This window comes from Trichosurus vulpecula, chromosome 1 (assembly GCF_011100635.1).
Source record: "Trichosurus vulpecula isolate mTriVul1 chromosome 1, mTriVul1.pri, whole genome shotgun sequence".
Classification (NCBI taxonomy): Eukaryota; Metazoa; Chordata; class Mammalia; order Diprotodontia; family Phalangeridae; genus Trichosurus; species Trichosurus vulpecula.
In genome coordinates this window covers 553,879,919-553,896,340 of record NC_050573.1, presented here as the reverse complement: position 1 = coordinate 553,896,340, position 16,422 = coordinate 553,879,919, and the positions used below count along the sequence as shown (strand labels likewise).

The 16,422-nt window shown below is 42.5% G+C and overlaps 1 protein-coding gene across 1 annotated transcript in view; it reads left to right on the top strand.

Moving 5' to 3' along the window:
- Nucleotides 1-16,422, top strand: part of XYLT1 (xylosyltransferase 1) — a 232,411-nt gene that overhangs the window by 172,616 nt on the left and 43,373 nt on the right. Inside the window, exons 6-7 of the mRNA XM_036741727.1 lie at nt 8,598-8,814; nt 11,649-11,825. Of these exons, the coding sequence (XP_036597622.1) occupies nt 8,598-8,814; nt 11,649-11,825 (394 nt within the window). The remainder of the gene's footprint in view (nt 1-8,597; nt 8,815-11,648; nt 11,826-16,422) is intronic.

Sequence of the window (16,422 nt, the reverse complement as noted above, 5' to 3'; positions counted from 1 at the left end):
GCAAGATATTTGACAGAGTTTCTCTTGATAGGCTTGGGGGCAGAATCAAAAGATGGAGCTGGATAGAACAGTTGAGTATATCTGGAACTGGCCGAATGACTAATTTAGTTGACCTAGAGGTAGGGCTCTATTAGACACCCACTAGTAAATCTGTCTTTGGCTCTGTGCTGATCAATATTTTTATCAGCAAGTCAGATGAAGACATAGATGTCAAGCTTATTAAATTTCCAGATAACATAATGCTAGAAGAGTAGCTAGACATGTTGGATTAAAGACAGGATCCAGAAAGATTTTGACAGATTTGAACAGCAGGCCAAATCTGATAGGAAACATAATTAGTCAGTCAAGTTAGTATTTATTAAGCGCCTACTGTGTGCCAGGTACTGTGCTGAGGATACAAAAGATGTGCCCTCCCCTCCATGAGATCACAGTCTAATGGCAACTTAATGAAGATAAATGTACTTGAGGTCAAAATACAAATGTATAAATACAGGACAAGAATGGCTAGGGAAAAAAAACTCACAGAGGTTCATAGAAAAACACATGGAGAGTTTGGTGGACTACATATTCAGTATTAGTCAAATGTGGTATGGCAGCCAAGAGAGCCCATTCAAATTTAGGCTACATAAGGATGAGGGCAGTCTGGGTTCAAGTTCTCTGACCGTCTGTGTGACCTGGTCTCAAGACTCTAAGTAACAGAACAGTGTCCAGTATGCCTTGTTAGAGAGTTTTCTTACTCAGGAACTTGCCACACTAATGAAATCACAAGTCAACCAGGAGTTGGCAAACTGTGGTTAACCAGACAAGTTTTATATTTTTAAATAATATTTTATTGTATTTTGAAATATAAGAATGATGCTTAGCTCCCTGGCTGCCTGGGCAGGGTGACCCCTAATCTGGACGTGGGGAGCGAGGGTGGGTGGGAAATGTATTCAGGATAAAGGAGGTGATAAAATTCCACTGTACTTGGCCTTGGTCATCCCAAATGAAGTACACTATATTCAGTTCTATGTGCAACATTTTACGATACTGGAAAATAGAGCTTATTCATAGGATTTGAGTGTGTATAGGTGGAGAGGACTGTAAGCCATTCTCTATAAGAATTCCTGAAGGTTATGTTTAGCTTGGAGAAAGGAAGTCTGTTTGGGAGGGAGCAAAGTGAGAGCTGTCTTCATGTATTTGAAAAGTTGTCATATAGAAGTCTTGTTTTGTTGAGAACAGAATGGAGTGTCATGGAGAAAAGTTGTAAAGGCAAAATTTGACTCAATATAAAGAAGAAAAATCCTAACAATTAAAACTGTGTAAAAATGGCGGCAGCTGGGTGGCTCAGTGGATAACGCACTGGACCTGGAATCAAGAAAACTTGACTTCAGATCCAGCTTCAGACACTTATTAGCTGTGCAACCCTGGGCAAGTCACTTAACCTCTGTTTGTATTAATCCACTGGAGAAGGAAATAGCAAACCACTGTAGTATCTTTGCCAAGAAAACTCCATGGACGGTATGGTCCATGGACTCATGGAGAGTCTTACCCAACTAAACAGCGGTGGAATAGGCTCCCTCAGAAGTGGGCTCCCATTCACTAACAGAGGCTCCATGGTCGACTCCTCACTGGGCTTTCGATGGGATTCTTCTTCAGGTTTGAGTAGACTGTATGACCTTTGAGAGCCCTTCAAGTTCGGTCCCTCCTGTGTTTCTGTGAATATCCAAGCTGATAAAAGAGCTCCTTCCTCAAGTACTAAGATCGCTCCCCTAGCGTGATTATCTTGGTGTAGTGACCAGTGGTCTGAGGGTCTGAAAATCAGAAGATCTTGATTCTTGTCCCAGTTTCAACTAACCAACCTCAGTTTCTTAAAATATCTATAAAATAAAGGAAATTGGACTAGATAGTATCTTGGGTCACTTCTGCATCTAACATGGCATGAAATCTTCTGTGTTCATCATACCCAGTACAGTTCTCACCTTTAATGATTAATAATAACAATAGCTAGCCTTTATATAGTGTTTTAAGATTTGCAAAGCGCTCTACAAATATTATCTCATCTTATCCACACAACAACCCTGGGAAATGAGTGCTATCATGATCCCCGTCTCACAACTGAGGAAACTGAAGCAAACAGCGATTAAGTGACTCACCCAGGGTCACACAGCTAGTCTCAAGCTGAATTTGCACCCAAGTGTTGCTGATCACCAAGTCCAAGACTCTATCCATTGTGTGAGATGCACAACTGGTCTGCCCAGGCATGGACATGAAGTAAATGGAATTCCTTATTCTGTGGATTACCATGACCCCAGTGCTCTTTCAGGGATAAAAACAAAGAATTTCCTATACCAAGCTATTTTCTAAATCCATACCTTGCCTCATAGGGATGAATCTGTATCATCTCATCTGTTTCCATTTGCGTTGCCTCCTGATTTGAGCTGCCTCCTGATTTGAGCAGATTTGTTACATCTGGGAGGTAGCATGGAAGCTGAATGCCATTTTTACAACTTATAATTTTCTTCTAAGTTATGCTAATGTAGGAAAGCTTAAAGAATTTCTTTTAGAAAGTTCAGTCATTAATTGAGATGGTATTTATAATATTTCCTTCAGAGCCCAAGAAAGCTGAACCAAAATAATTCATCTTTTGACCTTGTGAAGCCTGTTCGGAGATGCCATTCATTGGCAGATCCTGGGGGAAGACTCTGTATGCCAGTTCCTTCTCTTGTCAATTTGTTCTTTCTCCTCTTTACCCAGTCTTTTTTGAAACTGCAGGAATTTTTAATTCAGCCCTTTTCTCGATTCCAATTGTCTTCTGGGCCAGGGGAAATCCTGGCTAATCTCGCCAGAACAAGTAGGTGCTGTTTCATTCTCTAGTGACTCCCTCTCCCTCTTTCTCCCTTTGTTTATCTGAAGGGAGTGCGCATGGGGAAGGAGTAGCATGGGTGGGGCAGCAAGTGAAAAGAGATAGATACTAGATCCTCAGGGATATATGAATGACTTGAGAAGGGCCTATTTGCAAGACAGTTTTGAAAGAGGAGAGAATTTTTATTAAAGATTGAGAGTCCATAAAGTAGAGGGTTAAAGGAAAAGGACTTGCTGAAAAGTGAAAAGAGCAAAAAACCTGTGACAAAGTGATAATTCCCAGAAGCTGCAAAAATCATTCAACAAACCTTTATCAGTGTCTTCCTGCGTCCCCTGAAACAGTATGTTTGGAAGCTCCTTGAGGACAGGAACTGTTTCTTTTTTGCCTCCAGTGACTAAGGGCATCTAGATGACACAGCAGGTAGAGTGCTGGGCCTGAAGTCAGGAAGACCTGAGTTCCAATTTTACCTCAGAGACTTACCAGCTGTGTAACTGTGGGCAAGTCACTTCACCCTGGTTGCCTCAGATTCCTGGTTGTAAAATGAGCTGGAGAAGGAAATAGCAAAGCACTCCAGTATCTTTACCAAGAAAACCCCAAAATAAAGTCACAAAGAGTTGGACATAACTGAAAAGACGGAACAACAAACCCCCGTGCATGCACATATAGTAGGTGCTTAAAAACGCTTGTTGAAATGAATGAGATATGTTCAGAGCGCTCTGTAAATGGGATTTAAAAAGTAGGATAAAAAAACTTTTTTGCTAAGTGCCTACTTTGTGCAAAATTCTGTGTTAGGAATTAGAGGGAAGGAAGGAAGGAAGGAAGGAAGGAAGGAAGGAAGGAAGGAAGGAAGGAAGGAAGGAAGGAAGGAAGGGAGAAAGGGAGGGAGGGAGGATAAAATACAGTTCCTGACCTCCAGGAGCTTATATTTAGTGATATAATATTCATTACCAAAGCAATAAGCTCTGCTATCCCCTCTCTTACCCCCCCCCCAAAAAACTGGAAATTTATCCATGATAGTCAAACCCCATCCCCACTCAGAAACACACATGCACATTGCCTTAGTCCCCTTGCTGTGTTCAAAGTCAAAAGGATGTTGAGTTAGAATCCAGCTCTGCCACTTAGGACCTGTATGACCCATGTCAATGGTAACCGTTTCTCTTTGGAACAACAACCCTGAGGGTCTTCCCCTCCCAGCTTGATTTTTTTTTCTAATTAAAGGGGCCCTCCCTTGACTTACTTCTTAAAGAGGCCTATCCACTGAATGGGAATTACTTCACTAAGTGAGTACTTGAAACGGCCTTAGTCTAAAAGGACCAAGGTCTCCCAATGCATCCTGGGTCCTCTCCAGTCATTCTGATGAATATTTGGTCAGTGGACGCAGATGTCTCTGGAGGAGAAAGTGAGGCTGCTGACCTTGCACAGCCCTCCCTCACTCAAATCAAAGTCAACTGCAAGTCATGTCATCATCTCCCTGATGCCATGGTCCTCTTCGAAAACGAAGGACAAACACAACCTACTGCTGATTGACAGATGTGGCCTATTCCAATGTCCTGTGCAAACCTCCACAGAAGGAATTGATGATTATAGAAAGATTAGTCATGTCTGACGTTTTATGACCCCATTTGGGGTTTTCTTGGCAAAGATATTGGAGTGGTTTGCTGTTACCTGCTCCAGTTCATTTTACAGATGAGGAAGCTGAGGCAAACAAGGTTAAGTGACTTGCCCAGGGTCACACACTAATGTCTAAGGTCAGATTTGAACTCAGGTCCTCCTGACTCCAGGCCTGGTGCTCACTCCCCTGCACCATGTAGCTGCCCCTAGAGATACGTATGTGTATTTGTCACAGTCACTCTGAAAGCCATTTCCTCCGAAGCATGAAGGAGTAGGAATCTGTCATGTAGAGAAAGAGCATCTACTCTAATAGACTTTTCTTTTGTCATGAGGTTGAGTGTTCCTGACTCCAGGCCCAGCACTCTGCCCACTGTGCCACCTCACTGCCCAATTTCTGCTTTGGCAGGAAACCAGTATCTGCACCTGTTGAATCAACTGCCCCTCCATCAGGCAGCACAGTGAGAGGTGCCAAAAGCAGGTTAAGGCTGCAGAACTCCCTTTCCCTATCCCACACCAAATAATGATTTTCAGAATTCTTTTCTCTTTTTCAAAGGAAATAAACTAATCATTTACATAAAGTATCAGATATACCTGTCAAGTGTTCGAGACATCAAGTTCACTCATTCCTAAAACGATAGGGTTAGACCAGCTAATCTTTAAGGTCCTCCTCCCACCCCCAACTCTAACATTCTGTTCTACTTCACAACTCTGCCATGTTTAAAAAATTTTTTAAACTGTTTTTTTTTTCTAGCATTTTCTAGCATGATTTTTCTAAAATCAGATTGGCTCCATTTTAAGTATCTTTCTTGGCCCCCTTTCCCTTTTGTGACCTTGATTCGACAAAATAGAGTGATTAGCATACCTACAATTAGGATGTTTAAGAATCTTCATGTAGTTTCTATTCCAGTGACTGATAGAACCAGAAAGGATCTTAGAAATTCCCAATAGAAAGTCCTTGAGAGCAAGGATTAATTTTCCTTTTTCCATAGAAGCACCTAGCAGTTGCCTTAAACACAAGTAGGTGCTTAGTACTTTTTTTAAATTAAATCATATTAAAATGAATTAACCTAAACTGACCTGATCTGACCTGAGCCAATAAAGAGAGCCATAGCAGGGATTATTATCTCCATGTTAGAGAAGAGGAAACTGAGTTTCAAAATAACTAGATAGCTTGACCAAAATGACTTTAAATGGTACAGACAGTACCAGATCCTGGATTTTCTGGCTCCTGAGTCAGATAATACTCTTCTCAATACATCGTGATGACTTTTTACATACCTTCTCCCTCCCCTCTCCCCCTGCCCCCAAAATCAGAAATAGAATATTTTCAGCTAATGAAATACAGATAATCCTGAACATGTTGGTAGATTGGTTGGTTGGTTGGTTAGCCAACTAGCTAGTTTGGGTCTACCATTAGATAAGTGGGTACCAAAAGTTTTCATCAAAGTGTTCGATTTATTTCCCCATAGCACAAAACCCAGGCCCTAGGTCTGGGAGCTGCCATTGGCGATTGTCCTCTGTCTCCCTGGGAAGTTTTCTAAGACATGGGTAATTGGTTGGGGCTATTTACTCATAATTAACCAAAATGTGCATTTGCAGTTTATTACTTTTGAATGAAGTAAATACAGCAACCAATCTTCCAACCTCATGAATATTTCATTTTCTAGATTACTGCATAAATATTGTATTTGAATATTATGGTCTAGGACAGCACATTAAAATTGCAAGACTGTGCTATTATCCCTTATAATGGAACATGAAATTAGAAGCTGATTCATGGAAGGAATAATTTCAGAAGCCTTCTTACCTGCACTTCTTTCTTCTCTTCTGTTTATTCTGTAGACAAGTACTATTTTGAGTTAATAAATTATATTTTGTTTTTAATTTAAAATGTCAGGAATGGGGGAAATATCATTGGGCATTGTTGCATAATTAGATACAAGTCAAAATAAAGTTATAATTTTGTCTTACCAAACTCAGTGCTTCTTAAAGAGTACCAGATGAAAAGGAGAATACATCCCATGGTTTTTATTTACAAGGAAATGCAAAGAAATACATTTATCAAGTCATCCTTTAGTTAGGGCTGATTTTGCTAACAAATAGAGATGACTTTTTAGAGAAGAGGGAATCTACCAGATAGGAAACCTTCTGGATAGAATAAAGACTAAGGAGTAGAGAACTGAGTTCTGATCCTAGCTCTGGCTTGCTTTGTAGTCCTCAGTCAATCACTTACCATCTCTGGACTTCAGCATAGGAAATTCTATTTGTCCCAGCTTTATATCCAAAGGCCATTGGGAGAGTGTATTTCTATCCGCAGTGGTTGGCATAGAAGCTTAAAAAAGCTTGTCCTTTGACTGGATCGATCTGTATCATTTATGCCAATGAATCTCTGGGCTGGCCCAGTTGGGATTTGCCATGGACCCTTTATGAGCCATGTAAGCAAACACTGATGTGAGGCTCTATTCTGGAATTCAGAAAGCAAGGGCTATGGTCAGGAGTGGGATTCAGATGAATTAACCAGTTCTACATGGAACTGAGCCAAGGTGCTGCCCCCACCACTGACATGGGGAGCACAGGCCCCACCCCCGCTAACAACCTGTTCGCCAAAGTCAACCTAAAATTAGGTACCGGTTCTACTGAACCAGTGTGAACCAGGCTGAATCCCACCACTGGTTCTGGTGTCACTTTGCAGATTGGCTCAGAACCCCACCACCCTCAGTCCCCCAAAGACATCTCTTGTTTTTTCTACTGCTGCTTCTTTACTTGAGATTTCCCCTTTTTGGTATGTCCCCTCTGCTATTTCCAGCCAGATGAGAAGATGACCTTTCCCTTATTGCTGCTAATTAAAAAGTAAATGAGATATGAACTCTGACTTCCATCTAAGCACAAGGAACCAGCAGAGCTTGCAGCTGATCCGGGACAAATGTAAACAAATCAACTACTGAGGTTTCATCCATCCTTCCTTGCTGGTAACCCAATCACCTTGGAGATCCTGTTCCATTCTGAGTGTCTCATCTCTATGTGGAATTGGGCTTAGCCAGTATCAGGATTCCTCACACCTGCAAATGAGCTAAGAGCTAAGGAACAACTCCCGAATCCCCTTGATTCTGAAATTTAATGAGAAAGCTCATCTTGAAGCCAAAAAAAAAAAAAAGTAAATGGATTTCAGCATTCTCTGGTCATGCACAGACTAGTATGTCTAGAGGAATCCTAGTGGGTGGCCACATAGCAAGGGACATAGACAGGTCAGTCAGTTGGTTGGTTGTCCTTCATTCTCGAAGAGGACCAAAATGACATCACTATGCTAGAATCAGGTGGGTTGGTAGATGGGCACAGGGGTGAGTGAACCCCTAGGAGGTTGTACAAGTTATTTATACTTAGATCAAGGCTATCTTAAAATAGTATTTCTGAGTTCTGGAGCTCAGCAGTTCTGAACTCCATGAATTGGTTTTATTTTATCTTCCCCTACTAATTGGTGAAACTCTTTAAAACAATAGCAGTAACCACCTACCTTTCTTCCAAAGGGTTTGCACCTGGGAGAATGAGGGCAAGATTTGGAGAACCCTGGCAGTCAAAGCGAGGACTGGTAACTGGTAGGAAGAGAGAATGATTGCTTCATGAGCAGTGCTATATCTAGGTCTAGATTAAAGGAGGGATTTTAAAAATGCTGAGTACATGACAACATCTGGGGTAGAAGTTAGTGATATCCTCTTTCCTATTCCTCAAAGCCTATGTGAATTTAGTCTCCTCCCTAAATCTTTCTATGATGACCTAGACAGAAATTCTCTCTTTTTTCACATTTCCTAGAGCCTTTGCTGGTTGTTTCATTCATTTAGCACCTACCATTTATTAGAGTGATTTTTTTTTTTGGTATGCTACATTTCCCTTGTACTTTATAGTCTCAGCAAGTTGCCTAAAGCACTAAAAGTTGAAATGACTTACTCATGGTCATATAGTCATTATGTGTCAGAGACAGGACTTGAACACACATCTTCCTGGCTCTGAAGCGAGCTCTCAAACCACCATTCTATGCTTCCTCAAAAACAGAAATACAAGCTCATTAGTATCATTTTATCTCAGGCTCTGAGCACAGCCCCCCTTCAGTTGGCATGGCTGCAACTGTTTTCTTTATCTCTCCCAGGTTTATTCGGAAACAGGGACTGGATCGCCTCTTCTTAGAGTGTGACACTCACATGTGGCGCTTGGGTGACCGGAAGATCCCTGAAGGCATCACAGTGGACGGAGGCTCTGATTGGTTCCTGCTGAACCGAAAGTTTGTGGAATACGTGACCTTCTCCAACGACGACCTGGTGACCAAGATGAAGCAGTTCTACTCTTACACCTTGCTTCCTGCCGAGGTAGATACTTGGTTCCTTTCACTGGAGGTTCAGGAGAAGCGAAGAACTTTTAGTTATGTGAAACTGGATATCAAAAATCCAGGTGAAAAGTAAGAATTCAGTGATCCTTCAGAACATTTACTGTAGGACACTGTTTTCAGTTGTAGTAGCCATTGAGGCCACCTTGAATTAAAGACATGCTTACCCCAAGCCTAGAAGTACCTGATCCCAGTGGTGGTGCCACGTGGGGAGCCAAGGAGGGAGGGGAGAAATAAGTATTTACATAGTGCCTGCTGTGTGCCAGGCACTGTGTTAAGTGCTTTACAAGTATTATCTAATTGGATCCTCATCACAACCCTGAGAGGTAGGTGCTAATATGATCCCCATTTTACAGAGGAGGAAATTGAGGCAGACAAACATTAGTTGACTTGCCCAGGGTCACATAGCCAATAAGTGTCTGATGCTGAATTTGAACTCAGGTCTTCCTGGCTCCAAGCCCAGCACTCTTATCTACTGCTATGCCTAGATACACGGTGAATATACAGCCTCAATCTGGGAGGCAATGCGGTCCCACCGATAGAGCCTAGACTTAAAGTCAGGAAGATGCGGATCCAAATGTTACTTGTCACGTTTTAGCTATGTGTCATCTGTAAAGTCGGGATGATCAAATCTGTGGTCCTCACCTCATGGGATAAATTGTTGAGTCTCGAATGACTTTCATTGCTCTATAATCAGCAGCTACTTTTAATATTTTCTATATAAAAACCTTGGCTGTCTCCTCTTTCAAAGCTGTGCTAAATCAGAGATAATTAAACTGCCCTACAGATCTCAAAATTCTCTTCCCTCAATTCTTCAGCCTAAAACTCTAGAGCAGGTTCTATTTCTGTGGAGCCAGATGGCAGCCTCCCAGCAACGGTCAGCTGACTGTCTGCCCCTACTCCACCCCATTCTCCCTAATCTCTTCCCCTGCCCCAGCTGCCTTCCTGTTCAGTGTTTAACTTGATGACTATCTTTTAATGATTTCAGGGCCTCTTGGCCACCAGCCCTGAGTTTTCTGGGAGGATGATGAGTTTGGTCTGGGGACAAGTGGCTTTTTGTCATTCAGGGGAATTATAGCACTTGTCATAATGTGCTTGGTTTTTTTAAATCATTATTATTATTATTATTCAGCACACATGTTAAGTAATCTGCTTCTAATCCTGTTTCAGCTAAAATCACCTTTTCTCTCAACTCCGATAACCTTTTCATCCATTATCTCGCAGGGAATTTCTGCATCATTATGAAAGGACACGGGGCAGAGGATAATTGGGTATTTTTTTCCATTGCTTCAATAAGAGTTTGTGGCTCTATGGGTTTATAGACAATCCGAGCATAAAATCCAAATTCACCGGCCTGTCATTTAATATTAAAGGAGGGTCAGGCGATGGCAGGGAGAGTCGGACCTGATCGCGTACTGCTGCTTATTTATAGACCATTTTCAGGTATTTTTTCCTAAATAAAGGTTAGCCCCTCCTTTAAATAGGTATTCAGCAAGGCTGAATTTTAAGCTCTGCTCTCCCTTCTGAAATGGCCCCTCTGTTTGAGATGCACCGTGTACGTTTCAACTTCCCTACCCCGTCACTGAGCCCCTCATCTCCTGTGCCTTCCACGGATCGTGACTGGTTCGGAAATGGACAGTTGAAGCCAATGATAGTAGGGTGTCTTCAGACTAATCCTTTTCTTCTTATTCTCATCTGTGACACTACCCAAATGTAAATAGAGCATCCCAGGAGTTGTGTAAGGATGATTTGGGCCTCTAAAGTGCGTTTGGTCTCTGGCTAAATTTATCCAGATAATTGCTTCAGGGTTCTCCTTCGCTTTGCCAGTGTAGAACACAATCTAATTGGGGGAAGGGAGAAGAGGAAGTTTTTGTTGCATTCATAATCCCAATAAGAATACCTGACATGTGAGGTAATAGCACCTTGTGACCTTGTTATGGTGGAAGGTATAGCGCCTTAAGGTTCACAGACAGCTTTATACTTTTTTTTCATTTAGTCCTCATAATCTAAGTGCTGCAGTTATGATCTCCATTTTGTGGGTGAGGAACTGAGATTCAAAGAGGTCGGCTTGTCCAGAGTCAGCTACCTCATACGTGTTTCACGTGGGATTCAAGCGCAGGCCTTCCTGACTCGGACCCGTCCATTTTAGCTTCATCCTCTATGACACATTGCCTCTCCCAGCCTCGTAGCATCAAGTGCCTCATAGGACTGAAAATGTCCTAGATTGTATGAAAGCCTACCTCATTTGAGTATGCACATACACACACACACACACACACACACACACACTCATACCTAGATTATATGAAAGCCTACTTCATTTGAGTTCACACACACACACACACACACACTCATACCTAGATTATATGAAAGCCTACTCCATTTGAGTTCACACACACACACACACACACACACACACACATTCACACACACACTCACACCTAGATTATATGAAAGCCTACTTCATTTGAGTTCACACACACACACACACACACACATTGGGAAGCATTGATGGAGTAGCACTGCCTGCTCACATAAGCACTGCTGCTCAGTAACGACTTGAACATGGTAGGATCTTCTCCTGGCTGAAGGCCTTACAAGGCAGGATGCATGTGTGAGAACCAAATGGACTCTGATGCTTCCTTCTGCCTGTGCTGTGTTGCCTTCTGAGGGTCCCTCCATAGCAGAGCTGTGTGAGAGGAACATAAGAGGTCTCCTCTCCAAAGGGGAGCGATTGGATGGGTTAAAAGATCGTCTTTCCCCATTGTTAAGGAAGGATTGGTCAGGTCTCAAGCTGCCTTTTATGTCTCCTCCCAGTCCTTCTTCCACACCGTCCTGGAAAACAGCCCCCACTGTGACACCATGGTGGACAACAATCTCCGCATCACCAACTGGAACCGGAAGCTGGGCTGCAAATGCCAGTACAAGCACATTGTGGACTGGTGTGGCTGTTCCCCCAATGACTTCAAGCCAGCCGATTTCCACCGCTTCCAGGTGAGAGGATGGCCAGACAGCTTGACCCTTCTGGGTCTGTGTGTGGGCATGGGGGCTGAGGCAGGGAATAAGGACTTGCTCTATTGGCCGGGCGAGAGGCATGTGCTTTATGTTGGTTTGTCTCGTAGGTAGAGATGCTCTAGTCTTAGGAAATGGACAAGTACCTGATGCTCAGTTGTCCAAAAAGCCAGATGTGCAGTTTGTGATATGCAGCCAGATGTGCCCATCAACAGCCTACTCTTGATAGGCCATAAGACCTGGAAAACATGGAGAAAAAAAAAACCAGGAAAATGGGACGAGGCCTTGCTTTTCTACCTTCTTCTATGAACATTACCCCCGTGTAAGCACAAATGTTATGTGCACACAAACACACATTCTTTGTTAAATACAGGGGAACTCACATATCTGAGAGTGATTGCAGAGAAATGAGATCAGTTTGGTGTGTGTGGCTTATAGGGTCATTCTTCTTATTATAGTCACATCTTGGATTTAACAGCAGCATCACCAATGCTTCACACATATTAAGGATTTCATAAATAATATTTATTCACCATCCCTGGTGCTTTCAAACTTTGATAGTCCTCCCTGGCCACTATTTGCCTATTTGAATGCCCAGGATGGAAGCTTCTTGAGGAAAGGGATTTTCTCATTTTTGCATTTGTATCTCCATTATTATTTGGATAATAGGAAAGGATTAAAACATATTTTTATTCATTCATTCATGATCAGTCAGACATGAAGACAGTGATTATCCTAACATCTCATAGTCCAGTGTTTAGAATCCAGAGCCCAGTAGCTTGACATCATCTCAGGCTCATTTTGCGATACCTCCTCATGTCTTAACTGATAGGTCTCCTTGTCCTGCCCTTCAGCTTGCTGCAAAGGAGGTATTGAGAATGGTACACATCTCTTGTGGTATTCAGACCATTCCAGAAATGAAAAAGTACAATGGCCCAGTGCCCAGAATGATAGAAATCTAAAATGAGAAAATCATCAGCATCCTTGAGTGGTAATGGTATCCCCATTAAAAATGGTCTTACAATGCCCTCAAATAAGGTCAAACTAGACTCTTTTGGTTTAGAACAACTCTGCAGAATGCCAAAATAACCAGTTAATTCAGTGGAAGAAAAAAAAATCAGCCTATATGGTTCTTTGGTATCATCATCTTCTCTCTCTCTCTCTCTCTCTCTCTCTCTCTCTCTCTCTCTCTCTCTCTCTCTCTCTCTCTCTTCTCCACTCCCTCCCAAGCTTCTCCTCTCTTCCCCCTTTCTTTCTCTCTCCCTTGTCTTTTCTCTTTCCCTTTCTCCCTAGTCTCAGTCTTACAGATTTTATACCTGAAACCATAAACCTTTGCCCTTCTGATTCTAATTTTCTTACAGCCACCTCTTTCAGACATTTCTTCTCTGTCTCTTCCTACCCACACCACACCCCCACGCATGATGCCTTGGGATTAAGCTGACTGTGAAGGCTTCTTCCTTCCCTCCTCCTGGCTTTCATCCTTGCCACTCGCTGCCTGCAGACGCAAACAGAACCGGAAAAGTATGAGTTTGCACTGGGGAAATTTTCAACTCATTACTTGAGTAGGATTGAAATTCCCCAGGTTATATTTTACTCGCTCCAAGAAAGATTAAACAAATTACTTTCAGGTCAACAGAATAGACACATGGAATCTGCGTGCTGCTTTCCAAAGAGCCACTGCAAATGTTAAATTATGGTGCTAGACAGATTACCTTGCAACGGGTGTTTTGCCTAAGCCCTTGCTCTGGTTTAACTTGATTGCATTCCGCCTGTCTTCCTTGAATAGCAGGTAGAGATTTCACTTTTTCTGTCCCCATTTTAATCTCCTAAAATTGATTTAGACTTTTCCTCACTCATTCACAAGGAACCCTCCCTGAAAATCCAGGTAGAAAAAGCATCATTTCCCATCTGGGGCCTGTGCCTTCTCCAGCTGGGCTCAGCATGATCTGGGTCACTGAGAGGATTTCAGTGAGTGAGAGAACATAACCCAATCCTCACCATATGCTTTTTCTTTCTACTACCCCCTCCTGTGTCTCCAAAGCCCAAATCCTTTCCTGCTTTTGGGAAATCGTCTTAGCTTGAAAGCGCTTTGATTAGTCAGATGACTCCTGAGCTGCCGTGATCCCTTCTGGCTTCACACCAGGCTACAATATTATTTCTCTACCCACCTGTTCCTTTGCTCTCTGTAGTCAACCAGTGCCCTCTAGGAGAGAGAAGGGCTGAAAATATGCTCTGTTTCAATGGGTGCCCTTTGGTTTCCCTCTTTTATGTTGGGGAAGGCTATCCCAGTCCCAAGAGTTCATGTCGTCCTTGTCAGAATGGTTGATAACAATTCAGACTAATGGTAATGGGCCCAATCAACCTTCTCCTGAAATAATCATCATCAGAGTTTTTAACAAAGAACCGTGCAATCTAGACAAATGTAGAGGGAAAAGTTGGGGAAAAAATAGGGCTTATTTGTCATCTGAACACACTGGGAAGAAAATGAGGCAAAGGGTGATACAGGGACCTCAGACAGGGTCATAGGATCATAGATTGACAATTAGAAGGGATCTGAGAGGCACTTTAGTCTCCCTTATTTTGCAGTTGGGAAAAATGGAACTCCAGAGGTATTAAGTAACTTCGCCAAGGTCACAATGGTGGCAGAGGTCCTCTGGGTCCCACAGTCCCATACTGTGTCCTCTTGGTGCTGCCTAGCTCCCTACCTCATCCCCAGTAGGGACTAAAGTATCTCCCCTTGCCCAGACAGATGATGCCGTTAATATACAACCCAGATCCTAAGAATACTGAGCAATTCAAAGAGCCTCCCCATTTTTCTTCTCCCTGACTCCCTACGGAAGCTGTATTCAGAGACTCCAAGGGTACAGTTTATTATTCCAGATATTCACTTGACTAAATTGGCTGCCAGGTAGCTGGACTGTATTGTCCAGCATTTTGCTATTTTCCTTTTTCTCTTTATGCAGAGAATTGCTGTTCCCTTTGAAGGTTTGGAAAGAGTTCTCAGTACAACATTTCCTTGCTTTCTTGGTGTCGAGCCTATTTACACGTGATAGGTTTCCTGGCATTTTCTTGCCTTTCTTTCTCCCTTGATTAGGAAAGGAAAGCCTAAAATGTGTGAACCAAACAAGACAGGTACTCAGACCTTCCCTTTCTGCTCCCTCAAGTTTTACACACATCAGCTTCCATCGACTTCCCAGCTGTCTGATGGGCTGATTTCTGAGGGCAAATTTCATGGTGCCATGAGATCTAATTAGTTCAGGCCCCACTAATTCGGAATTTGTGCTAATTCAGACAGGAACTGGGTTGAAATGTATCCTTTCGCTGTCCTTGAGGGTATGATCTATTAAGGAAATTTATATAACGTGAACAAAATTGCACAGTGAATGTTTGACCTGCTCAAGAAAATACTAAATTGGTTTTAGACACCTAGCAGAACCTATTTAAATGAGAGCAATTGATGTGCTAATTACAAACGAGCATTATCAGTCCATTGAAGCAGGACTGTCAGTGCCTTGGCATTACTTGATTGCATAACTGTTCCATAATTCAGACTTTTTATCAGATCACAATTGCCTTCCCCTGATTGGCCTGAATTAATAATATTTTCATGGAATTCTAACTTAACAAAGGTGCTACTCTTTGACAGTTGACACTGTTGACTCTCCCCTTTTTCCTAGAAATTCATTCCTCCCTGGGTTTTCAGGACCACTTACCTTCCTGTGTAAGAATCTGTCCTTTGAAGAATTACCTTCGTTTCCCTATGCAGGAGGAGCAAAGTAGGATTCCGTGCCTAGGCCCTCCTCTCTGCTCTCTGCACTTTGTTACTGTTGTTCAGTCATGTCCAACTCTTCGTGACCCCATTTGAGGTTTTCTTAGTAGAGATACTGAAGTGGTTTGCCATTTCCTTCTCCAGCTAATTTTATAGATGGGGAAACCGAGAGAAACAGGGTTAAGTGACTTGCCCAGGGTTACACAGCTAGGAAGTACCTGAGGCCAGATTTGAACTCAGAAGGAGGAGTCCTCCTGGCTCTTGGACCAATGCTCTCTTCACTGTAGCACCTAGGGGCTGCCTCTACCCTAGTGGCTCCCATTTAGTAATTCACAAACCCCTTGAGAGTTCAAGATGATGGTCCAGAGGGTTGGTGCAAAAAATTCTTTTATTACACCAGTAATAAATAATCACAGAATATTATGCAAAATATCTTAGTTAAATGCTAGCTAGATATTATAAAGAGACCCTAGGGATTTACAAAGCATTGTTAAGAGTTAACAGAACAAACTACTGCCCTGTATTTTCTCTGTATGATCTCCTCAGCTCCCATCAGTTCAATTATTGTTTCCATGCAAATGACTCCAAAGTCCGTATATCCAACCCTAGTCTCTCTCCTGAACTTCAGTTCTACATCACCCACTGCCTATTGGACGTCTCCAAATGAATGTACTCAACACCTCCAAAACAAAGCTTATGCTGTCCTTTCCCTCCAATCTTCCTCTCTTCCTGCCTTCCATATTGAGATTACCACCATCCTTCTAGTCACTCAAGTCCACAACCTTGGAGTCATTGTCAGCTCCTTTTTCT